The sequence below is a fragment of the Elephas maximus genome, chromosome 5 (genome assembly GCF_024166365.1).
Source record: "Elephas maximus indicus isolate mEleMax1 chromosome 5, mEleMax1 primary haplotype, whole genome shotgun sequence".
NCBI lineage: Eukaryota > Metazoa > Chordata > Mammalia > Proboscidea > Elephantidae > Elephas > Elephas maximus.
The window spans coordinates 67,924,277-67,951,479 of record NC_064823.1 but is presented as its reverse complement, the minus strand read 5'-3'; the positions used below and the strand labels follow the sequence as shown (position 1 = coordinate 67,951,479).

The 27,203-nt window shown below is 39.0% G+C and overlaps 1 protein-coding gene across 2 annotated transcripts in view; it reads right to left on the bottom strand.

Moving 5' to 3' along the window:
• Positions 1-4,089: 4,089 nt before the first annotated feature.
• SPARCL1 (SPARC like 1) overlaps positions 4,090-27,203 on the bottom strand; it is a 64,397-nt gene continuing 41,283 nt past the window's right edge. For both annotated transcript variants that reach the window (XM_049885761.1, XM_049885760.1), the window contains 9 exons: positions 21,359-21,535; positions 20,022-20,984; positions 18,498-18,570; positions 17,497-17,615; positions 15,591-15,711; positions 13,674-13,810; positions 10,730-10,878; positions 9,991-10,139; positions 4,090-4,552 (listed from right to left, as the gene is read on the bottom strand). In XM_049885761.1, coding sequence (XP_049741718.1) covers positions 4,524-4,552; positions 9,991-10,139; positions 10,730-10,878; positions 13,674-13,810; positions 15,591-15,711; positions 17,497-17,615; positions 18,498-18,570; positions 20,022-20,984; positions 21,359-21,535 — 1,917 coding nt within the window. In that variant the 3' untranslated portion in view covers positions 4,090-4,523. The remainder of the gene's footprint in view (positions 4,553-9,990; positions 10,140-10,729; positions 10,879-13,673; positions 13,811-15,590; positions 15,712-17,496; positions 17,616-18,497; positions 18,571-20,021; positions 20,985-21,358; positions 21,536-27,203) is intronic.

The following is a 27,203-nucleotide window of genomic DNA, read 5'->3' as shown; positions in this document are numbered from 1 at the left end:
GAAATGCCTTCTAGCCCAGAAATTCTATGACTCCACCACTGAAATTGAGTCCCCAGCTTAGATGGGGGTACTCACGGGGATGAGTAGAGCTGGGGGTACTCACGGGGATGAGTAGAGCTGGGGGTACTCACGGAGATGAGTAGAGCGATGGCAGTGCTCAAAACGCGGATCAAGATGAGAAGTTTCCTTCTGAAGGAAGAGCCTGGAATTGAAGGGTGAGGAGATCAGTTTTAGTTTTTTTTCTTTTCCTATCTAACTCCAATTCCCATTTTAAATAGATAGTTTAGTTAGAGGTGGTGAAATAGTGATAGGCTAAATTCTCCCTCCAGATTCAGGTTTTGTGAGACAAGAAGATTGCTTTAAAAAAACTTTCGAATGCCTTTACACTAGACACGCACTCTCCAGCTCATAACTCTGTGTACCACTTCCTACCATTCCTTATATCTTCTAGTTCAACCTGTACATGTCTGGGCCCTGAAGTTACCTGAAGATTCTTATGCACGAATCTTCAAACCCCAAGGTCTGTCACTGCTAGTTAAAATGAGAGGGGATTCTTATGTAACATACGAATAAATCCACCTTGTACCCCTATGAGACTTACTGGTTTTTCATATGTTCTGAAGGCTGTTACCGACAATTATAGTTTCTCAGTGAGGAAATGATACGAGAATAATCTCACAAGGGGTAATGGGTTGGTAGAGAACAAGCACAATATGAGTAAGTTCAGTAAAGCAAAATAGCTTGGTCTTTACTGGCCAGTTGGTTCTGAAAGCAAATCTTTTTATGTTTTTGAAGTCACATTTCCTTCAGATTAACTTACCTTGTGGATTTCAAATCAAATCACTGCACTCTGGAATTGGATTTGGGGAGAAAAACAATTTCATCTTATTCTTATTAAGGCTTGTCCCCAGAATCTGAAGTAGGTTGTGTCTCTTTATATATAAATTACTCTTCAACTATACTCACCTCGGATTTATTTTAGTGATATTTTACTTTGCCGGAATTTAGGCAATATATCCCTCTTTCCTTTTCTTTTCCATCTATCTCTTTTATATTTTTCCTTCTTCTGGTTTCAAACCCTTGAATTTCTTTCTTTGATAAGTGGATCTATTAGAAATCATAAAATTATCCAACACAAGACTATCTCACATTCCTTTACCTAGTGCAACACAATCAGTCCAAATTTTGCTGTGTTATCTCTTTAATTACCTTTGCTTCAAATGGCCCTCGGGGTAAGGAATTCAAGGGCCGGTGTGATCTCTTAGAATCTCTATTCGCATCTAGTATTTAAACCATATTCCTAATGTCTTTATGGTCATGGGGTATTATGAGTCACAAAATTCAAAGCTAAATTGAATAATCGGCTCTAGATTAGGAACCATGGAGAATTACACAGAGACAAGTTTAAAGACTGATCAATGAGAAAATAACTTCATCTCCTTAGTTGGGATTAAAGTAGTGTCTTTATCACAACCCACAATTAAAAACTGTAACCTCCAAGAATATTAAAGTGCTTCTACAATGTATCATGCAGGGCAGCTATATACATGGAAGCCTTAATTGATGGAGAAATCTAAGGCTTGAAAAGTTTCTATTATTAAATAATATTCTTAATCTTTAAAATAAAAAATATTTTCAAATAAAACACGTTTAGTAAATATTTATGAGAAGGACGTCATGCTTGGTAGTGGTCAGCGAAAAACAGGAAGGCCCTCAATGAGATGGATTGACACAGTGGCTTCAACAATGGGCTCAAGTTTAACAACGATTGTGAGCCTGGCGCAGGACAGGGCAGTGTTTCGTTCAGGGGTACATAGGGTCGCTGTGAGTCAGAACAAACCTGACAGCACCTAACAACAACAACAGTAAATATTTAGGTGGCGTCCTTAGCCTTAAAATAATTTTTGCTACTCCAAAACATTCTTTAAAAAGTTGCCTGAGGGTAGAATGTAATTTAGGCCTAACTAATACCTGCAAACTTAATTTCACTGTTACAACTTCGTTTCTAATTAGTTAAGACCTCTCTTGACTCTTCTTTGCAGCTATATGTGAAAACATTCTGAAATTTGGAATAATTTTTAAAAACTATTTACTTAGTTGGAAAACATATAAATAATAATTAGATTTTGATTAATCACATTGAACTGACTTATTTAGAAAAGACATAGTGTGATATGGTTCTGGTTAAGAACAAGTGATTGAACTAAGAAAAGAGATAGTACTTTGAAGTTAATCAGAGAACATCATTTCGATAAAAAATAAACTCATAAGTATCCTTCAGATAAAATTCTTAGGGACACATTCTCTCAGTGAATATCACAGATAATGCTGTTGACAACAGCTGTAAGAATAACAACAGCTATTTGTTCAAATAATCAAACACATTTGCATTGATACTACCTATTATTGAAGATAGCAAAATATATAAAAAATTTATTTTCTTTCAAATATTGAAAGTGGACTAAAGTGACAGATTTTTTTTTTTTTTTTTTTTTTGCCTTGCTTCAGATCCTAGAAAGTTCTATCATGATGTCTTTCATGTTTTTGCGATCTAGCTTTTGCTGTAATAGTTACCAAGGAAGAGCTCAAATAAAAACAAATTTTCTCTTGTGACACATTTGCTTTTTTTCTTTTTCTGACTCAACACTCTAACCGACTTTTCTTTTTCCATTTTCCTGAACATTATTTGATGAAAAGTTTCAAACATACAGAAAAGTTGAAATGATTTTACAGTGAACACTCATGTATTCATTACCTAAATTTTACAATGACTTTTTTTTTTTTATTTTACTAGACTTGCTTTATATCCCATATTTATCTACCTATTCACCCGTCTAGCCATCATGTCCTCTTTTTAAAAACTTTTTTTTATTGTACTTTAGATGAAGGTTTACAGAACAAACTAGTTTCTCATTAAATAATTAATACACACATTGTTTTGTGACACTGGTTGCCAACCCCACAAAGTGTCAACACTCTTCCCTTCTGGACCTTGGGTTCCCCATGACCAGCTTTCCTGTCCCCTCCTGCCTCCTCATCCTTGCCCCTGGGCTGGTGTGCCCATTTAGTCTCTTTGTTTTATGGGCCTGTCTAACCTTTGGCTGAAGGGCAACCTCAGGAGTGACTTCATTATTGAGCTGTAAGGGGGTTGGGGGCGTAATACTCTTGTGGTTTCTCCAGTCTCTGTCAGACCAGTAAGTCTGTTGGTTTTTTTTTTTTTTTTTTTTTTTTTGTGAGTTTGAGTTCTCTACATTTTTCTCCAGCACTGTCCGGGACCCTCTGTTGTGATCCCTGTCTTATGACATATTTTCTTGCTATCAAGTTATAGCAATAATATTAACCTCTGACTGTATTTGGCATTGAGAAATATCAAGACTCTCAATTATTCTGTTTTAGCCTTACAGTATTTTATTTTGAGGACGTGACAGCTGTAAAATTTTCACAGGGCCTCCCTCTCTCTTAACACACATGCATAGCTGCACAAAAGCTAAAATTTATTTTATCAAACACTGCATAATTATCCACAGTTTTAATTAAACTTGGTTAAAATCGCCTACCTTTTTTTTCCTGTTTAAACTTACGTAGTGAAAAAGGACATTCATGAGCAACTACCATTTACAAAAGAATATTTCCCACAGGAAACAAAAGATCTACCAGCTGCCGTCTCCCACAACCACATTCACACTTTTTTTTTTTTTTTTTAAGTAGAAGGATTTGAGAAGCGCAATTATAATGTGATATGAAGTAATTGAGCCCTGGATTGGTCTCCATTACTCTTAAAACCCAGTGCCATTGAGTCGATTCCGACTCATAGCAACCCTACAGGACAGGGTAGAACTGCCCCATAGAGTTTCCAAGGAGCACCTGGCAGATTCGAACTGCCGACCCTTTGGTTAGCAGCCGTAGCACTTAACCACTATGCCACCAGGGTTTCCCCATTACTCTTAAATATGGTAAATACCTTGATGGATGGCAGTGTGGAAAAATAGGGAAATTAAAACCAAATTAATTATTCAATCAGTAATTTTAGTCTTTCACATATGATTGTTTAAATAAATGACTGAAAATAAACATAGGTAAGCATTTGGATTTTTATGGACTCTTTATTAGGATATTAAGACATCAAAAATAATACACAGTAACCACAAAAGAACATTATTCTCTTCTCTCCAAGTGTGCATATCATGAGCAATATAAATGCATTAATTTTTTGATTTATAATTAGTAATTATCTCATACACTGATTCAGAGAGTAAAATCACTATGAGTAAAACTCCTGTTCACAATCAAACAGTATATAATATTTTGCATATAATGACTTTATTTAGTTTTAAAGTTTTATACCCAAAGTTAATGTTAAATGCCTTCTGTATATACTGTCATCAAGCAATTACTCTCACTGTCTTCTTAACCATGCAAATATTTGCTAAATATAAATCTACAAGTGTCATGGTTGCATATATTTCAGAAGTGGTCAGGACAGCGGAGGATGCAGGAAAGTTTGAATTCTTTCAAATCTTAATTTAAAACAGGAGATTTTCATCTATGTCTTCTGTGAAAAACAAAAACAAAACAAAACAAAAAACACTTTAGAAAGTAGCCAAGTAGTGGTATAAACAAGCAATGTTAGAGCTGGCTCATTATGGAAACCAACTAATAAGGCAGTCCCATAGTGGTTCCCAACCCTGGTAGGGCATCAGCATTACTAATGAAGGTTTTAACAATATATACTCTCAGGCCCCATTCCCAGCCTCCTGAATCAGAATCTCTAGGGGTGGGCCAATTACATCTATACTTTTAGAAGCCTCTGCAGGTAACTGGTGGCCTCTCAGGGTTGAAAATGACTGATCTCGGAAGAGCTGGTTTAGGGGAGGTCCAGCTGAGCAGTACCAGGCCTACTAATCTGTAAAGGGAGGAGAAATAGAATTTAAATAAATAGAAGTATAAACCACCCAAAACCCATTGCCGGCAAGTCCATCAAGTTTCTAACCAAGTAACTTGTAAAGAGTAATTGCTGCCAAGATAGCACCCTCTAGAAGGATATTCAAAGACCACTCTTCACCTGTATGGCCTCACTTTCACTCATTAATTGGACAAATATTTAAAACAGACCGACCTGAAACATACTAATTAATTATTCTGTCTGAGGCACCAGGTAATTTGCGTGCCTTCATCCAACCCTGAGAGTGGAAAAGATTATGGGCTTTGAATATTTCTTTTGAATGCTGGCTTCATTTGTAAAATGAGAATAATAATCTCATTACTTAAAAATTTACTGGTATCTGTACTTATACTTTTCATCTTGTCGCAGTTGTTTGGATAAGAAATGTCCCTTCTGTTGACCTTAAGGGTAATTTCTCTACCTGTGCTCAGAATCTGTTCCAACCTTCTCCAGATCCTTCCTCTGTTTTCCTCTTTTATCTTCAACCTTTCCCTTTTTTTAAATAATATTTTATTGTTTTTTTGGTGAAAGTTTACACAGCAAGTTAGGTTCCACACAAACTGTTCAGTGACATTAGTTACTTTTTTCACATTGTGTCAACATTCTCTTTAACTGTGTTCTGGTTGTTCCATTTCTAGTACTCTAGTTTCCCTGCCCCCTTATCTTCTCGTCTTTGCTAAATGTTGACTTTTGGTCTCATACAGAGTTTTGTAGTAGAATACTGTTCTTACAGGTAACGTCCTTCATTTTATGTGCCCCTCTGCTATTTTGCTAGAAGGTGATCTTGGGATAGTTTCAGTTCAAAGTTTAAAGGATATCTCAGGGCAATAGTCTCAGGGAGTCCTCCAGTCTCAACTGGTTCAGTTAGTCTGGCCTCTTTTAAGAATTTGAGTTTCATTCTACATTTTTCTCCTATTCTGTCTGGGATCATCTATTGTGACCCTGGTCAGAACAGTTAGTGGTGGTAGCTGGACACCATCTAGTTCTTCTGGTTTTAGGATAGATGAGGCTGTGGCTCATGTAGGCTATCAGCCTTGTAGGCTTTTTTCTTCTCTGAGATTTTGGTTACCTTTTTAATCTTTTCTCCTGATAAGTAGAGACAAAAACAAAAAACTAAAAACAAAAAACCATAACTGTCAAGACGATTCTAACTCATAGCGACCCTATAGTACAGAGTAGAGACTAATAGTTGTATCTTAATCCAACTTTTCCTTTTTAACTGGACCCTTCTCATTAGCATTTAAATATGCTGTATATCCAGTTTCCAGAACAGTGCCTGACACTATGTAGACCATCAGTAAAGATTTGTTGAATGAATGAATGAATGAATAGATGAGTGCCCAAGCCTCTTCTAGAAAATGTTTCCCTTAACTCCATATCCCCCTCTAGCACTTTTTGACCTTCATACATTCACTCTTTACCCTTTCTCTTCTCCTATTCTTTCTCAATCTATAAAATCTGGCTTCTATCTCTGCCATTTCACCAAAACTGCTCTTACCATGATACCCTTATTTCTGTACCCAGTGAACATTTCTCAGTCTTTTATCTCACTTGACATCTCAGCTGCATTTGGCACTGTTGGTCTCTTTTTCCTCTTTGAAACACCTCTTTTGACATGGCACTACCCTGGTGTCTTTTCATTCTCCTTAGTGGGCTTCTTCTTCCTCCTCTAGCCATCATCTAAATGTTGTTGTTCCTCAGTGTTCCACTCTAGACCTTTTTCCATGTAACTCAGCACATTTTCCCTGGGGGAATTAATTTAATTTCCTGGTGTCACTCTCTGTATGCTCACAATCACCAAACATATATTTTAACTCCAGAACTCCATCTTGAAATTCATGCCCATATATTCAGCTATCATTATCTCCCAAGTACTTCAAAATTCAACGTTTCCAAGATGGCATTGATCACTCCCCAGATACGCTTCATTCTTGTGTTTTCTGTCTAAATGGAAGATAGCCCTACTTACCCTGGCCTGGGCCAGGAACCTGGATACCACACTTCTCTTTCTCTCAATCTCTCAACTGCCTGTCCTCCTGTATCTTGAGGACGTTTCCTCAAGATAGACTGTGGGTAGACAAGGCCACTGTTCCAATTTGCCTGGATTATCTGCAACAGTCATCTTAACTTCTTTAACCACAAACCCAGTGAAATCATTCCCTTGTTTAAAACACTTTGTGACCCCTTGGAACTCTTCCGATTATGTCTTTGACCAGCTTAGTAGGACCTGCATGATCTGACTTGTTTTCTTTCTTTTTTATTTTATTTTTATTGTGGTGAAAATAGGCACGACAAAACATTTGCCAATTCAACAATTTGTATGGTGATTCAGTGTCATTGCTTACATTCTTCTGTTGTGCAACCATTATCACTATTCCTTTCCAAATTATTCCACCACCATTTTGTTTACATTTTAATTCCCACTTGGAGAATTCTTTTAAGGGTTAATGAGAATATATGTCAATACCTGATATATTGTGGCCACTAAACAAATGAAGACTCTTCCGTCCCTAATTGAACACTATCTTCATAGACAAGGACAGTGAGGCTCACTGAGCATGAATGGCATGCTCTAATTCAGATAGCTAGCTGGTGATGGAGCTGGAAGAGTCAAATCAAAGGCAGTTAAAATTCAGGAAAAAACTGACTAAAAATTGCCTTGTTCTTCTGTGGACTTCTCAGTTCTGAGGGAAGGAAGGGTATACTCACAAATGGAGATGATTTTGCTTTCTCTAGCTGCATCTGAAAGCAGTAACTTGCTTACTTGTTCTGACCAAATATTTGATATCTGCTATACTGGCTTTTTTTTTTTTTATACTGGCTTATTATGTGCTAATTCTTTCCCTTCTTCATAATAACGCAATGATGGGCCAAACGACAGTGCACAAACAAGATATCAGTAGCTTTGAGAGTCACTAGACTTTAAGCCCTTCCCGCTCCTCCCAGACAACCGCCAGAGCAGAGTCCGAGTGAGTCTACGTGCTGAAGAGTTGCCAGAACTTTTGCAGAAAGAACAGTGAACCATAGTTTCTTTCTTTAAATAAACGGTCTCTGTTCAACTTTGCCTTTTGATCAGTCCTTTAAAATCACATGTCACATGAAAGGGCATATATAAGTATGTTCTCTTCCAGCTAAGTTTTTCCCCCTTTGATGTGGATGGGGAGTGCAGAGCACAGCTGTACCTGGACACCTTTTGTCTTTTTGACATAGAAGTTGGCATTGACAATTTTAGCCATTTTTAGGGATATGCTTATATTTATAACTACTGTTTTTTTAGAATAGATGTTAGGAAGGAAATTAGCATCATTTGTATGGGTCTGAGTCTTAATAAATTGTTTATTCTATATTAGTGTTAATAGGATTTAAACAGTACGTAGTCGACAGCCTCCTAGTGGCCCCCAAGGATCCCTACCTTTTATAGATCCACCCCATATTGTGCCAAGGCTTGTCTAGGTGACCAACAGATTATGACAGAAGTAATGGTATATCACTTCTGAGACTGAGTTATAAAAGGCGTTGCAGATCCTTGCTCTCTTTTGGATCACCTGCTCTGGAGGAAACCAGCTGCCATGTCATGAGCAGCCCTAGGACTGGGCCCACATGGTGAGGAACTGAAGCCTCCTGCCAATAACCACGTGAGTGAGCCTGGAAGCAGATCTTCCAACTCCAGTCAAGCTTTCAGATAACTGCAGCCCTGCCTGTCAGCTTGACTGCAACCTAATGAGAGACCCTAAGACAGCACCATCCTGCTAAGCTGCTTCTAGATTCCTGACCCTTGGAAACCATGACAGATAATACGTTTGAAGTGGCAATAGGCAACTAATACACAGTAGTGCTTACACGTATATACATTTTTTGTTCCTTAAGTTGTGTTTCTTTCACATAAAAATATGGTAGCTGCGCTTACCTACTTATCAATAACTAAGCCCTCATGCTCTTAGCCCTTTCTTACTCATTTCAAAGCATTATAAATATGCTTGAAGAATATTTTTTTAAGTGACGTTCTCACAGGTTACCCCTTTGTGGGAAAATTTGACCTTTGATGAACTTACTTTTCCTTACTGTTTAACCGTATATTCATCCTACATGTATTTCTTAAGCATATGGATAAAACTTCTGCTTTAGAGATTTGATGTTTGCTATTGATTTATATTCTGTGAATAGTTTTGGTTGCTCATTTTTCGAATATCTTTCAAATATTGATTATTAAAAACACGCTTGCTCATAAAAATGAACTCTAACATACGAAAAGAAAAGAACATAACTTAGCAAAACACATTTCTAAATTTAAATTCCTCTAGTGCAGGAATGGAGCCACAGTGGTGTAGTGGTTAAGAGCTATGGCTGCTAACCAAAAGGTCAGCAGTTTGAATCCATCAGCCACTCCTTGGAAACCCTAAGGGGCAATTTTTCTCTGTTCTATATGGCCACTATGAGTTGGAATCAGCTCGACTACAATTGGTTTTAGTGCAGGAGTAAAGAAAGAACTTTTTTTTTTTTTCACTGAAAATGCAGTAATAGGTCAGTTTTGGATTAAAGGATTAATAGCTAATAATAAGTTGAACAACTTGTGATGTGAGATCCAATTTTTAGTGTGTTGGTAATGAATTCTAAGTCTGCCTCCAATCTCCCATGGTCAGAAGCAGGCTAGCTGTTTCACTATTCACATGTGATTTTTAAAAGTTTAGCCTAATACCTAGGCCAAGGAGGTATATGAAATTAAGGAAGGGTATAAAGACTTCTAAGATTTCGCATGACTCTCTGGATTAGTACTGTCTCCTTAGGCTTAGCTGCCTTCTCAGGCCTCAGTGCAGTTATCCCTAAATGTTGATCCTTATTACCCTTCCAAAACAGAGGGTCATAGGGAAGGAACAAAGAGCCTTGCAATGACAGCACGTGTACGGACGGAGTCCGGTGTGGATACTGCCGTTTTATTGTCTCTAGGTTTCCATGTGAACATACAGCAGGACCTTTTCTTGGAGGCCACAGGGCTTAGGGCTGGCCTGGAGAGGAAGACACCTCTCTCCCTTGGCTGATGATGAATTTACCTTCTTTAATTCCAAAGCAGTGGCCCCACTCCTTCAGGGTGATGTGCTTATCCTTGTTGGGGTCACACTCCTCAAAGAAGCGAGTTATGCAGTGTTCCATGGGCACCAGAGATGCTCGCAAAGGTGCAAGCTCTGAATGTGTCAAGATTCTGCAATGAAATAAATGGTAGCCTATTAACTGAGTAGCTTGTGTGTATGGAACATTAATTTTGAGCATCATCAGGGACATTTTTCTTCCACAAGGTTGCCGAGTATGCCAAATAAACGGCCCTCATGAAAAGCTGCAAATGAAATAAACTGTTTTTGGGTAAAGCAGACAACTTTTGGGGTGCCAATACACAATGATTCAGTCTTTACTGGGAACCGTCCTTCCTCCACCTTAAATCTACAGGAATGTACCCCAACAACCATGTTTGGGGAGCTTGGTTCTTACTCACTGGCCATACCTGGGTTAGTCGGATTACCTTGGAAATTTAGAATCAAGAATGAGAAAGAATTGAAGGAGTCTCTGTGTGAGGTTGAACCTATAACATGTTAGCTTGGTCACTGTAACAGAGCCATAGTCTGTTCTTTTTAAAGAAACTTTGTGTTAAGACTCCAAACCACATTTGTTTGGGATTTCGGTGTTCTAAAATAGAACTGGCAAACTTCCTCATCTGACTAGGTTTCTCTTTCTTAGAGAAAAGTAGACATTATAACAGGGAGATGACCCAGTAATAGGAAAATGAAGAGTTTTTACCTATCCATGGGATGTTGGTCAAGTTCACTGAATTGCCAGTGCACAGGATACACATACATGTGGTAGTTTTTCTTAAAGTCTCTTAAGAGAAGGTCAATAGGATGGTCCCCAGCCAGGAGCCTCTTTTCATCCAGGTAAATTTTCTTGACCTGGGAATAGGAAGGGAGAAGGTCACTAGAGAATAACACAAATGTAATGCACATTTACTAAACTTTAAGGCTTCTAGGTGTTGCAAATGATTTGTGCTCAGCTGCTAACCTAAAGGCTGGCAGATTGAACTCACCCAGCCGTGCTGTGGAAGATGGGCCTGTCGATCTGCTTCCATTAAGATTACTGCCAAGAAAACCCTATGGAGCAGTTCTACTCTGTAATACCTGGTTTACCACGAGGTGGAACTGACTTGATGGCACAAAACAACAGCAACAACTTGAAGAATAATAGTGACATGACTGAAGAAATCAAGCCCAGGCCATCATGTGAGACCAAATTAAATGCCTTCTATTCAACACCACAGCCTTTTTTATTTCCATATAGAATAACAGCTGAAGTTAATGGCCTGTGGTTTTCAGAAGAAATTTAAGTCCTTCTTGCTTTTTTGTTTTAACCAAGTAATGTTTGCCACATTCCTTGAAATAATGAGAAGGCTTTAATGAAGAGGGCTGAACTGTCCTAGGCAAACTGGTGGTTAGTTAGTGAAAATTCCTGCTCATTCCTCCATTGATATACTCCATTCTTAAGTGCCTGCGTACGCCCATCCAGTGCCCACTCAGTCTCGCCTTAGTCCTGGTATGTTTCCGCTCTGTTCTTCACTCGCATTGAAATTCCTCTGTTTCATGACTAATGATCTCAAAGCTCTCTGTGACAATGTATTAAAGAGAAAAAACCAAACCAAACCCGCTGTCATTGAGTTGGTTCTGATTCATAATGACCCTATAGGACAAAGTAGAACTGCTCCATAGGGTTTCCAAGGAGTGGCTGGTGGTTTCAAACTGCTGACTTTTTGGTGAGCACCTGAGCTCTTAACTGCTCTGCCACCAGGGCTCAGTATTAAAGAGGGAGGATAGAAATGATTCTTGGGCAGGACATACAACTTCTAGCTTATAACATTGCCTATTATTTCACTGGGAAAATGGAAGTGACCAGAACAAAACTTCCACCCATTCGCATCACATCTACCAACTTGCCTCCCAGTTACCATGGATGAACTTCTTGTGCTCCTGTCAAAACTCAACCCCTTACTGGTGCTCAGAAGCCCTTCCCTTGTCATCTACTCAGGAACACCTTTTTGACAGTTGGGTATCTTTTCTGTTCTTCATTAATTTTTGCTTTTTTTACCGGGCTATTTCCAAAAGCATACAAACATCCTCTATCATCTCCCATTGGTAGATGGAACTCTTGGACTCCCATTCCCCTCTAGCTACCACCCTATTTCTCTTTTTATAGAAAATCTCCTTGAATGTATCTTCTATACTTGCTACTTGCACATTCTTCCTCCTGTTCTCTCTTGAACTCTGTCTATTAAGGCTTTTTTCTTCACCACTTCACAGAAACAGCTCTGTCAAGGTCAGCTATGACTTCCACATACCAAATCAGTGGTCAACTCTCTGCCTTCATCTGACAACTTATAAACAGTATTTGGCACAGTTACTGCACACAATCCTTCATGTTTTATTTTCTTCATAACATGTTTCATCCCACCTGACATATCTTATACATACATTTGTTTATTTATATATTTACATATTTGTACACATAGATTCATATATTAGCACATATGTTTATATATTTGCACATACATAGGGGTGTATGTGTGTGTATGTATATACCTATATGTGTGTGGGTATATGTATGTATATATATACGTATACATACACATACTCACACACACATACATGTGAGAAGCACTGGTGGTGCAATGGTTAAGCACTCAATTGCTAACTGAAAAGCTGACAGTTCAAACCTACCCAGTGGCTCTGCAGAGGAAAGACCTGGTGATGTTTTCCCATAAAGACTAAGGCCTAGAAAACCCTATGGAGCAGTTCTACTGTCACATGGTGTCGCTATGGATTGAAATTGACTCGATGGCACCTAACAACAACAACAACGTATATATACATAGATACATTTTTGCTTATTTGTTTTGAGTCTGTTTCTTCTAGAATGTAAGCTCATGAAGGCAGAGATTTTGTTCTTCATTGTATCTATAGCACTTAGATCAATTCCAGTCACCTAGGATGCATTCAATGTTCCTAGGTAGTTTGTGCTTGGCTGGTAATGAAAATGTTGGCAGTTGAAATCTACCCAGTGGCACTGTGGAAGAAAAGTCCTGACTATCTGCCTCCATAAAGATTACAGCCAAGAAAACCCTATGGAGAAGTCCTACTCTGTAACACATGGGGCCACCATGATGGAACCAACTGGATGGCAAGAAACAGCAGGATGCATTCAGTAAATATCTGCTGAATGAATTCCCTGGGGAACTTCTGGATACTATCCTGCACTTTTTTTTTTTTTTAATTTTTTAAAAATTTATTACTCTCATTGTGAGTGATGGATTCCCCTCATATTAAATACCTATATCTGGCCTAAAAGGACAAAAAATGCTTAGATTTAGATGATGTGTTTGGGCCTGGTTTTATAAATGCTAAATTGATGTTCAGTTTGCTCAGCCAGAGCTTGCTCTAGGTGGCGGCTGAGCAGCTTTTGCTCAGGCCACTGCTGTTTGGGAAGGGATGGGGTGGTTTAACTGTGTCCCAAGCCTTGTGGTATAAATTGTCGCCACTGCTATTCAGTTAATCCATATGAACTGATCAGGAGCGGGGAGGCAAAGTGGGCTTCTGCAGACGTGCAGGAAGCGGCAGCCCTCACCCCCCACCTTTTTTCTCAGGCCCTATGGACAGACTCTAGGGTAGCTGCCCCATGGATAAAAAAATGGATAGCTTACTTTATTCCTCTGCTTCTCATTTAGATATCCAGCATGTTCAGGGTTATGTTCATAAAGCTGTATGAGGATATTCTTGAGCCAGTCTCTCATCCGTAGAGGAAACTGATTCACTTCAAAGTCCGTGCAAACAGGAATAGCTGTTCCAAGCAGAAAGTAAAGACACTGTAATCTTTGGCTTTATTCCTGTCATATGCCAAATCCTCGTAACAGGGTAGTTTAACAACCTCTGGCAACTTGCAGAGCACCCTCACTGTCGCCAATATCTACAATAGTGCTCCTTAACCCTGGCTGCACCACAGAATTGCCTGGGATGTTTCAGAAACATACCAAGTGCCCGTTTCTATTCCAAGAAATTTTAATTTGATTGGTCTTGGGTAGAGCTTAGGCATCAGGGTATTTTAAAAGCTCCAAATGTAATTGTGCAACCAGGGTCTAGAAGCAGTGCTCTAGAAACAACTGAAATTCAGACATGGAGAACGCAAGAGCTATTCATGAGGGAAAAAAGAGGAAAAAGTAGAGGTTAGCTTTTATTGTGGTAACAAATAATGTTAAATCTCAATGACTGAAAGAAACCAAAGTTTATTTCTTGATTACACTGAGACCATTTTGTAGACCACGATGGCTGGAATGCTGTGCTCACTATAGTACCCCGAAGCTCGTAATGATGGAGACTCCATCTTATGAGGTCGCCGTCTTAACACAAGGCTTCAAGGTTGGTAGTGCAAGGGAAGAGAGTATGGAGAATCATATACCAGTTCTTAAATGCTTTTGCCCAAAACTCACACGAATGATTTTTGCTCACATTCCATCTGACAGAGCAAGTCATCTGGCCATACGTAACTTAAGGGGGCTGAGAATTTCAATCCTCTCATGTGTCAGTAAGAAGAGGAGAACTGGAAATATTAGTGAACACTGTTCAGGTGGAGAATCATTTAATGGTGCGGGGACTCAAACACCATTGAGAGTATCCTGGGGAAGGAAGACAATTTATAAAAAACTTCAGGAAGAATATGTCGTCATAAAACTTCTTGGCAGAGGCTTAACTTCAATTGGAAAGAGAGCAAATAATTTAGCAAAATTCCTATGATTCATCTTAATTATTAAGTGGATAACATACTATCATAGCGGTTCTGAATCCTGGCTGCACATTAGGATTGTCTAGGTTATTTTACAAACAAACACAAAAACAGTGCTCTGGTCCCAACCCGATGCAATTAAATCAGAATCTCTTAAGGCTGAGATGTGGGTATTAGTCCTCTTATTTTTTTAAAGTCTCTCCAGATGATTTTCATATGCAACTTGAGTTTAGAACTACATTAGCTTTTTCCTATTTGACTATTAGTCGAGCATGCACAGATTCACCCTGTCATGGATTGAATTATGTTTCCCCCCCAAAATGTATGTATCAATTTGGGTGGGCCATGATTCCCAGTATTGTGTGGTCATCATCCATTTTGTGATTGTAATTTTATGTTAAAGTGGATTAGGGTGGGATTGTAATACACTTAACCCGGGTCATGTTCCTGATCCCATGTGGAGGGAGTTTCCCTGGGGTGTGACCTGCACCACCTTTTATCTCTCAAGAGATAAAAAGGAAAGGGAAGCAAGCAGAGAGGGGGGACTTCATACCATCAAGAAAGCAGTGCTGGGAGCAGAGCGAATCCTTTGGACCTGAGGTCCCTGCAGTGAGAAGCTCCTCCTCCGGGGGAACATTGATGAGAAGGCCAACAGAGAGAGAAAGACTTCCCCTGGAGCCCTCAACCTGAATTTGGACTTTCAGCCTACTTTACTGTGAGGAAATAAACTTCTCTCTGTTAAAGCCATCCACTTAGTATTTCTGTTATAGCAGCACTGAATGACTAAGACACACCCCAAAATTTCTCAGCAGTGGTGGTGACAGTAGTGATGGAATCTTACATTTGCAGGCTCCAAAATAATCCAGTTGCAGTTGGTGCCCCTTTTTGGTTCCTTCCAGTCTGCACTTGGTAGCAAACAGATGACAGGAGCTAGCATAGGTCTGATTGTCAGTGCCACAAACCTAGGAAAGACAAGGAGGAGAAAAACTGGTAAAGCTGAATGCTCATTGAAAAACACTCTGTTATACGCGGGTCTGGAGACCATGGTTTCAGGAGACATCTAGGTCAATTGGCATAACAAAATGTATTAAGCAAATGTTCTGTATCCCACTTTGGTGAGAAGTGTCTGGGGTCTCACATCCAAGCAAGTGGCCATCTAAGATGCATCAACTGGTCTCAACCCACCTGGAGCAAAGGAGAATGAAGAACACCAGAGACATATGGTAAAGATGAGCCCAAGAGACAGAAAGGGCCACATAAACAGAGACTCCATCAGCCTGAGACTAGAAGAACTAGATGGTGTCTGACTACCACCGATCACTGCCCTGACAGGGAACACAACAGAGAATCCCTGATGGAACAGGAGAATAGTAGGATGTAGATCTCAAATTCTAGTAAGAAGACCAGGCTTAATTGTCTGACTGAGACTAGAGGGACCCTGGACCCTTTGTTAGACCAAGATTGGAACCACTCCTGAAGCCAACTCTCCAGATAGGGATTGGACTGGACTATAAGATAGATGATACTGGTGAAGAGTGAGCTTCTTGGCTCAAGCAGACACATTGAGACTATGTGGGCAACTCCTTTCTGGAGGCGAGATAAAAAGGAAGAGGGGTCAGGAACTGGCTGAATGGACACAGGGAACACAGGGTGGAGAGGAGGAGTGTGCTGTGTCATTAGGAGGAAAGCAGCTAGGAGTATATAGCAAGGTGTGTATAACTTTTGTAGGAAAGACTGACTAGATTTGTAAACTTTCACTTAAAGCACAATAAATAAATAAAAAAGAAAGAAAAACACTCTGCTCCCTAAAACTCATAGCCTGTCTGATAAATCGTACTGTGCCAAAGATGTGATCAGGTAGGTGAGGTTATTCAAATCATAATTCTCTCCATTAGCCTGGTATTCTTGTTATTTCATATAAATGAGATCATGCAATATTTGTCCTTTTGCGACCGACTTAGTCCACTCAGTGTAATGTTTTCAAGGTTCATCCACGTTGTAGCATCTATCGGGGCTTCATTTCTGGTATGGTGATGGGAGACTTGGCAATGACTGTGGGTGATGATTGCACAACATGATTAATAAAACTGATATTACTAAGTTGCACACCTAAAAATGTTGAATTGACAAATGTTGCTTTACATGTATTTTACAGTAATAAAAAAAGAAAAAATCATAATTCTCCCATTTGGCACATATACACACAAAATCAACCAAACTACACCAATGATGATGACAGTATAGCTCCAGGTAAGCTCAGTAGAATAAAAACTTCAGATGTTCCAAGAATAGAATGAGTTTTAAAGCTCATTACACAGATCACACAGATCAGCTACCATTATTACTTTCTTAGGGCACAGTGAAGAGTCACTGGGTGGTGTAAATGGTTAAGCGCTCAACCACTAGTTGAAAGGTTGGTGGTTCAAACCCACTCAGGGGCACCTTGGAAGGCAGGCCTGGTGATCTTCTGAAAGGTCACGGCCTTGAAAACCCTATGGAGCAGTTCTACTCTACACACATGGGGTCACCATGAGTTGGAATTGACACGACAGAAACTAACAACGACAACAACTGGGCACAGTGATAATTCTTTGACTTTGCCAGCATTTGTTACTATGCTTCAAATACTAGACCATATCCTGGGCATCTGCTTTTTTGTTTTTTACAAGAATTTTCAGTTGCAAACTCTTTTCATTCAAATCACTAACCTTTGGTACCTCTTAGGGACCATTTTGTAAAATACTTACTTGGTCAAGCAGTTTTGTAGGAGGACAAGTCACTGGATCTTGGCAAACACAGTGGGGTTTTCCCTGTAGGTCAGCCTTACAAACGTGTCCTCTTTTACACTGGAAACCCATGCAAGAATCTATTAGAAAAAATTGAACAACCAGAATGGAGTTACATTGTGAAAAATGTAAAAAAAAAAAAAAAGAAAAGAATCTACCAGAGAAGATTGAGCAGGAAAGATGGACAAAGTTAAACTGAGTATGTATGTAAGCCTCAAATCCACCCTGGTTAGCTTCGTTTTAGCTAATAAGGGAGAAAAATTGGGAAAACAATAGAAACCATTTTAATTGTTGAGTTAATCCCTGGGAGGGACCTTCTGGCATCAGACTGTTTTAAGTGACCTTCTAGATTTTCAGTGCAGCAATTTGGACTGCATGTTTAAAAAGCACAAACTGCTCTTCCTGGCCTGACAGAGATGGTCATAGTCTGAAGTTAATAGTACAACATTGTGCAAGTGGTCAGAAGTTAAATGAACTTTTACTGGGGGATTTTATTGTGTCGAAATTGAAAATGTCTGTGATTGGGGTATGTGTTAGACCCATGTGTTAGACCCTTAACTGATTATGGGATTTAGTGAGTTATGGAGCGCCTGGCGGATTCGACTTGACGGCACTGGGTTTTTAGTGAGTTATGGATTTGAGAATAAATAAGGTAGAATTAAGTCTTTTTTTCTCAGAAGCAAAAGAATTTAGGGAGAAAGAGTTCTAGTTTTTGCACTAATACTGCAACAGGACATTTTCCGTCTGTAAACACACTTACCATAGCTGTATATCTTATCTGCATGAGAAAATATCAACAAATTATGAGAGCATTTCCTTGGGGGAGGATTGGGAAGAGGAAAAATTCTGTGCAGTATTCACAAAGGAAAGGAGAGAGAAGCCCAGTGAGGCAGATTCTATCTCTTCCATGATATAGTCACAGATTTGGATATAGTTACCGTCACAGGCCTTGAAATACTCACCAACACTCTCCACCCTCACGTTATCTTCACTTGAACTCTCATCGTCATTAGGTGAGCTCTCCGCTTTCTTGGCCTTTATAACAGCAAGAGCAGAAGTTAAAATCAGTTAAAGAGGGAAGTCATTACTTAGTTTAAATTTTCACTGTGCATACCTTCACAGAGATTTTTGACACCCAGTCATTTCAGATCTCAAAAAGAAGCCAGATAGAACTGCCAGGTGGACAATAACCCTTTGAAAACAGTAGCTATTCTAACTTCATCAACTGGTTACAGAGCTGCGTCTTTGGGGATTACTCAATAAAAGTTGGAATTTCCATTTTGGATTTGGGAAAACACTAGAAATGTAGTACTAGCCTTCTATTTGATAGTTAAGACACGGTGACATAGTAATCTCTGTGAAATTGTTGGTAAAGTTTTCTTAGTAGGTTTCCAAAGTATAAGAAAACTCCCACACTAGAATGGTAGCAGAGTTCTCAATAATGGGAGTTACTATTGAACTTGCTTATTCAAAACCCCCCCAAAACTAAACCCACTGCCGTCAAGTCGATTCTGACTCATAGCGACCCTATAGGAGAGTAGATTGCCACATAGGGTTTCCAAGGAGTGCCTGGCGGATTTGAACTGTCGACCTCTTGGTTAGCAGCCATAGCACTTAACCACTATGCCACCAGGGCTTCCTGCTCATCAAAAGCTGTGCCAAATCCCCCTGATAAGTGGCTGTTAGAGTTTTGCATGAAATCTCTGTATGATTAAACAGCCAAACAGCAATAGCTTTCCCCAGTGAAGTTTCCAGGTTATCATTTTGGTATGCGTTTGCTTAATAGCGCTGTAGCTGAAGTCTTTGTTCTTAATCTTTATAGCTAATTCAACAAACACGGCAGGATCTCTTATTGTGTTAGAGACACTTTGGAGACCCTGGTGATTCAGTTTAAACACGTGGTACCTGCTCTCAAGGCATCATAGCAGCAGCTGTCTTCCATCCCTCACATCCATCAGAATTTATCATTCCAGCTAGGTTAGGGACTTTCAACTACCAGCATCTGCATTTCTGTGCCTGGAAAACCATGAAAATGCATTCTGCCTACTAAAAGGATGGGCTGGAAGTGACAGGGGAATTAACACACCCCTTGTCTCCATGAGCAATCTCAGCCAATATAGGAACTCCACCTCCGTAACTCCCCAGGTAGGATAATTCTGAGTAATGTTCTTTACGTGGTTTGAATAACATAACTTTTATTAGTTTCCTTCCCTGTATCACTTCTCCACCCCTCTATCTTTGTTCCCTGCACTTCTCAAATAAACTGTACTCGAATCCAGGGTCTGCTTCTAGAGGAACCCAAATAAAACAGACACTTCAAGTCTAATGAGGAAGATGGATATAAAAATAAATAACTGAAATATATCGTAGCGATGAACTTACAGAGTTTATGCATAGGAGATTGTGAGAGAACAGGGAAAGGCCATGGCTTTTTATTGACAAAACTAATTGCTTTCTTAGACAAGCATCATTGTAAGTAATCTCACCCCCTGGGATTCTCCAGGTCCACTCCTATCGACACTCTCATTCTCATGTGCTTCTTTTGGCTCTTCGTTGTTGATGTGATAGTAATTGGATTGAGCTCTTTCACTCTCCAGGAAGGCCTGGCTTGGGATGAAGTAGTCATCACCAGGGTTGTGCCTGGGGCCATCACCACCATCCTCAGCTTCATGATTTCTGGGCATGGTGTTACCATCATCAGTAGGCTCCACGACCAAAGTTTCAGGAACAGTCTTTTTATCCATCTCCTTGTGGGTGCTGATAATTTCAAGGCCAGCTTTTCCCTCTTGGCTCTGCCATTCAGTATCTTGAATATGCTTACTGATTTTTGATGTGTTTTCCTCTTCCATTTCTGCTTTGGAATTATCCTCTTCCTGTTCTTGGTTACCCTGCTCAAATTCTTCCTTCTGCATCTTGCTAACTTGAGTTGGTTGACTGGGCTGTTCTAAAATATCATCAGGCTGGGTGCTGTCTTCTTCCTGATCGCTGTTAGAATGTTCCTTGGGAAATTCTTCCTCCGTTTCTTGGTTATCGTTGTGAGTATCAACTTCACTTGGCTCTTCTGCCTCTTCCCCTTTGAAAATATTTGGATTCTGCTCTTGATTTCCTTGGTCACTTAGGTCTTGGCTATGTTTGCTGCTCCTGTTCAACTGATGATCTTGATTTTGCTCTTTCTCTGTGATACTTTCTTGTTGGCTATAATCCCCAGTGGAACTAATATCAGGAGCAAGGAAGTCAGTGTTCTCTGGGAGATTTTTCTTTTGAGGAACAGTCATATTTTCTTTTAGGTCCAGTGTTCCTTCAGTTGGTTTGTGTTCCAAATTCACACCTAAGCTACCATCACTGTCCTCTTCATCTTTCAGTCCCAGCTCTTCACTGTAATTCTGATCCTGATCTTCTGATTGTTCATGGTTTTCCTCTTTTGAGTTTAGTATTGAAGATTTTTCAGCCTTAAAAGAAAAAAGTTTATTGAAACAAGTGGTAATATATCTACATCATACTTGGAATTCCTAGGTCAGTATTTGATATTCATTATTCCTTTTCTTCAGACATTATCATGTAAACTTATGATGTTCTTCACTTTCTATAGCCACAAGTTTTAACCTGAAATTGAATTTTATGAAATGAAACAACTGTATAGCATCTCAACTCAAGGAGTAAAACTCATTAATCCATGAAGCTCTTTTAGTGACTGAAGGCAATTGATATGATCATAATCTTAAAAAAAATTAAACGTGAATAAGGTAATCTCTTTGATCATGCTTTGGAATTGAGATTTTTTGGAGAAGTTAAAAATTAAATTAAAATAACCATGTTATTTTACCTCATAGTTGGGACGGTCTTCTATAGACACTGCAGTTTCTTTTTTATTTTCCGAATCTTCAGTCCCTACAACAGGAATTGCAGTGTTGTCAGGTGTTACTGAAGCTTCAGCCTGCTGGATGGAACTCAAAGAACCGGCAGTTGGTTTGGAATGATCAGAGAAGAACCTTGCATTTGTCTGAAAAAATTAAAAATTGGTTTGTGTTATTCATGTGTAGATGCCAGTTTTAAAAATTGCTAGTTACTCTTTTATTATCATCACTATTAGTAGCAATATGCTTTATTCATAAGTTAAAAGATGTTCTCTAGGATTTTTAAGAATACAGGGTAAGTGTCCAGAATATTAAGTTAAGTGAAAACAGAATCTTAATCATCTTTAAGAAAAAGTTACATATGCAGAGCCTGGGTGAAAATACAGCAAAAAAGATTTCAACAGTGGTGATCTTCAAGTTTTTGGAATTATTTTTTGTGTTTTTCAAACTTTTATGAACCATTAGTATTTTCTAATTTTGAAAAGTGTTTTGTAGCAGAAAATTGAAGCCAAATTAAATTGACCATAGATATAACATTGTGCTTTCCATCTTCTTTTGATGCTTCCTGTGTTGTTCAATATTTTGCCCACAGAATCTTTCCATGTTGCAACTTGAGTCTTGAAATTTTTATTCAGTTCTTCCAGCTTGAGAAATGCCAAGTGTGTTCTTCTCTTTTGGTTTCCAAGCTCCAGGTCTTTGCACATTTCATTATAATTAAAGGATGAAGGAAGCATCAAAAGAAGATGGAAGCAATACACAGAGTCACTGTACCAAAAATAATTGGTTGATGTTCAGCCATTTCAGGAGGTAGCATATGATCAAGAACCAATGATACCAAAGGAAAAAATCCAAGCTGCTTTGAAGGCATTGGCGAAAAACAAGGCTCCAGTAATTGATGGAATACCAAATGAGATGTGTCAACAAACGGATGCAGCACTGGAGGTGCTCACTCATCTATGGCAAGATTTTGGAAAACAGCTGCCTGACCAAAAGACTGGAAGAGATCCATTTACATGCCCATTCCAAAGAAAGGTGATCCAATGGAATGCAAAAATTATTGAATGATAAAATTAGTGTCACACTCAAGCAAAATTTTGCTGAAGATAATTCAAAAGCTTTATTGCAGCAGTGCAATGGCAGGGAACTGCCAGAAATTCAGGCTGAATTCAGAAGAGGACATGGAACTAGGGATGTCGTTGATGATGTCATGATGTTAGATAGATGTTGACTGAAAGCAGAGAATATCAGAAAGACGTATACCTGTATTTTATTGACTATGCAAAGGCATTTGACTGTGTGAGTCATAAATTATGGATAACAGTGCAAAGAATGGGAATTCCAGAACACCTAATTGTGCCCATGGAGAGTCTGTATATGGATGAGAAGGCAGTTGTTCAAACAGAAAAAGGGGATATTTCGTGCTTTAAAATGAGGAAAGATGTGTGTCAGGGTTGTATCCTTTCACTGTACTTATCAATCTGTATACTAAGCAAATAATCTGAGAAGCTGGGCTATATGAAGAAGAACATGGCATCAGGATTGGGGGAAGACTCATCAACACCTTGTGATATGCAAATGACACAACATCGCTTGCTGAAAGAGGACTTGAAGCACTTACTGATGAAGATCAAAGAACATAGCCTTCAGTATGAATTACACTTCAACATAAAGAAAACAAAAATCCTCACAACTGGACCAATAAGCAACATCATGATAAATGGAGAAAAAATTGAAGTTGTCAAGGATTTCATTTTACTTGGATCCACAGTCAACATCCGTGGAAGTAGCAGTCAAGAAATCAAACAATGTGTTGCATTGGGCAAATCTGCTGCAAGAGACCTCTTTAAAATGTTAAAAAGCAAAGGTGTCACCTTGAGAACTAAGGTGTGCCTGACCCAAGCCATGGCATTTTCTATTATCTCGTATGCATGTAAAAGCTGGACAACAAATAATGAAGACTGAAGAAAAACTTATGCCTTTGAATTATGGTGTTGGTGAAGAATATTGAATGGACTGCCAGAAGAACTTGGAAGTACAGGCAGAATGCTCCTTAGAAGTTAGGATGGTGAAACTTTGTCTCACGTGCTTTGGACTTGTTATTAAGAGGGACCAATCCCTGGAGACAGACATCATGCATGGTAGAGGGTCAGTGAAAGAGAGGAAGACCTTCAATGAGATGAACTGACACAGTGGCTGCAATGATGGGCTCAAGCAGAGCAATGATTATGAGGTGGTGCTGGGCCGGTCAGTGTTTCATTCTGTTATATGGAGGGTCACTATGAGTTGGAATGGACTTGATAGGTGGCACCTAACAACAACAACATCATCGTTTTCCCCACCTGCTTGAATTCTCCAAAATATGTGGATTCTGTTTGGTTAAGAAATGCCAAACAGATTTCCAGTGGGCATGTTATTATAAATATAGATGTGCACCTATTGATAAAACAGAATTTCAATTTCAGAGTATTTCTGAAGGAAGATAAGATGCCATTTTATTGTTGTTTATTACTCCCTGCTGGCGGGGGAGGAGTGGAGAAAAGGTAGCAGAGACGGGGAGCAGCTCTACACTGTCAACTCTAAAACCTCCCGCAGCCATTGCCTTCCCTAATGCCTCCAGCAACTTGCCAAACTGGCCACAATTCTTTCTTCTTTTTCCTCTTAAAAACTGCTTCTTTCAAATGTTCTTCAAATGATATTATTACTCCTCTTAGTTGAAAAGTAGATAAGAAGCAAGAGAGCAAATCAAATTTAAAATACATCCTGTGCTCTATGACTTTCCTTATATTACACAATCTGCTAACAGAGTCAGGATGAGTCAATCCAAACAGACTCTGTTTTATATCTGGATCTCTCTGACTTGTTGGTATCCACCACATTTCTATAATAAATATCCATGGTGAATACCTGCCTCAGATATCAGACAGTTGGTATTATTACCGCTTTAATTATATTATTATTAGCAACAGTAATTATTCATTTGGGTAGCTCCTTAAAATTTACAAAATATTTTACATACATAATCTTATCTTGGTATTTCTTTTCACTTCAATTTGTGAGATTGTACCGTAGAGATTAATGACTTGTCAAACCACAGATAGATGGTAAGTAGCAGAGTTAAGACTCGAAGAGGCGCCTCCTATCTCCAACTACAGTTGTTCGACTTCCCCATCATTCACCTGCCAACTCTTCATCTATGTCTCTAGTCCTTGCTAGAAATAGAGGCATCCTTCCAGTTGAAGAAGCCCTGGTGGCGCAGTGGTTAAGAGCTTGGCTGCTAGCCAAAAGGTCAGCAGGTCGAAACCCGCAACCACTCCTTGGAAACCCTATGGGGCAGTTTGCTCTGTCCTACAGGGTCAATAAGAGTCGGAATCAAGTAGACAGAATGAGTTCCAGTTGAAAAAGTACTTCATAGCTGTTCTTCCCTACTAAGTGCAGTGTTCTGTTTCACACAATCCTTGAATTAATTCTAAATTAAAAATATTTTATTAAAAAGTTTTAGATTTAAAAATCTCCTGATAGAGTAAGTTCACATAAGTAAACAAATATTAAATAAAAGTTTTATAACATTTCCTGCTAGTTATCAGTGAGTACTTAAAAGTTAAACTAAAAAAAGGTACAATGTTATTGTTGTTGTTAGGTGCTGCCATGTTCAAAAACACAGTGAAACACTGCCTGGTCCTGCACCACCCTTTAATCATCGCTATACTTGACCCCATCATTGCAGCCACTGTGTCAATCCATCTTGCTGAAGGTCTTCCTTTCTTTCACTGACCCTCTACTTTTCCAAGCATGATATCCTTCTTCAGGGACTGATGTCTTCTGATAACCTGTCTAAAGTATGTGAGATGAAGTCTCACCATCCTCTCTTCTAAGGAGCATTCTGGCTGTACTTCTTCCAAGACAGATTTGTTCATTCTCCTGGCAGTCCACGGTATATTCGATATTCTTCACCAATACCATAATTCAGAGGCATCAATTCTTCTTCAGTCTTCCTTATTCATTGTCCAGCTTTTGTATGCATATGAGGCAATTGAGAATACTATGGCTTGGGTCAGGTGTAACTTAGTCCTCAAAGTGTCGTCTTTGTTTTTCAACACTTTAAAGAGGTCTTTTGCAGCAGACTTGTCCAATGCAACACGTCATTTGATTTCTTGACTGCTGCTTCCATGGGCATTGATTGTGGATCCAAGTAAAATGAAATCCTTGACAACTTCAATCTTTTTTCCACTTATCATGATGTTGTTTATTGGTCTAGTTGTGAGGATTTTTGTTTTCTTTATGTTGAAGTGTAATTCATACTGAAGGCTATATTCTTTGATCTTCATCAGTAAGTGCTTCAAGTCCTTTTCCGTTTCAGCAAGCAAGATTGTGTCATCTGCATATTGCAGGTTGTTGGGTCTTCCTCTAATCCCAATGCAATGTTCTTCTTCATATAGTCCAGCTTTTTGGATTATTTTCTCAATATACAGATTGAAAAAGAATAGGGAATGAATACAACCCTGACACACATCTTTCCTGATTTTGAACTACTCAGTATCCCCTTGTTCTGTTTGAATGACTGCCTCTTGATCTATGTCCAGGTTCCTTATGAGTACAATTAAGTGTTCTGGGATTCCATTCTTTGCAATGTTATCTATAATTTGTTATGATCCACACAGTCAAATCCCTTTGCATAGTCAGTAAAACACAGGTAAACATCTTTCTGGTATTCTCTGCTTTCAGTCAAGATCCAGCTGACATCATCAATGCTATCCCTAGTTCCACGTCCTCTTCTGAATCCGGTTTGAGTTTCTGGCAGTTCCCTGTTGTTGTATTGCTGCAACTGTTTTTGAATTATCGTCAGCAAAATTTAACTTGCATGAGACATTAATGATATTGTTTAATAATTTTTTGCATTCTTTGGATCACCTTTCTTTGCAACGGGCAAGTATATGGATCTTCTCCAGTTGGTTGGACAGGTAGCCATCTTCCCAATTTCTTGGCATAGATAAGTGAGCACTTCCAGTGTTGCATTTATTTGTTGAAACATCTCAGTTGGAGTTCCATCAATTCCTGAAGCCTTGTTTTTCGCCAATACCTTCAGTGCAGCATGAATCTCTTCCTTTAGTACCACCGGTTCTTGAGCATATGCTACCTCCTAAAATGGTTGAATGAGGATTAGTTCTTTTTGGTACAGTGACTCTGTGTATTCCTTAACATCTTCTTTTCACACTTCCTTTGTCATTTAATACTCTCCCTGTAGAATCCTTCAATATTACAACTCTAGACTTGAATTTTTTCTTTAGTTCTTTCACTTGAGAAATGCCAGGCTTGTTCTTCCCTTTTGGTTTCCTAAGTCCCTTTTGCTTTTCTGGGTCTTTGTAGATGTCATTGTAATACTTTACTTTGTCTTCTCAAGCTACCCTTTGAAATGTTCTGTTCTGCTCTTTTACTTCATTATACCCTTCTGGTATTTGTAATACTGGCATAGCTTCCAGCATCACAGTGACGTGCAAGCCAGCACAGTGTGACAAATTGATGGACGAGTGGTGGAAAGAAAACGACACAAAACTTTTAATAGGCAAATCATATAAGAAGCCTTTTGGTTTTCCAGCGTTTGGCTGGGCCTGCATAACAACAAATTCTGCTATAGAAAACACATCTGGGATGTGTCTATATGCAGGCTTGTCACTCAAACACGTGGTTCCAAGACTGTTTTAATGTCTGTTTACACAGCAGTAACAGCTGTAAGGGCAAGACACATTTCTACAATAAAAAGGATGGGTCTATGGAAGCTTGTTTCTGTGCTGAACATTAGTTTGTCTGCTTTTTGTA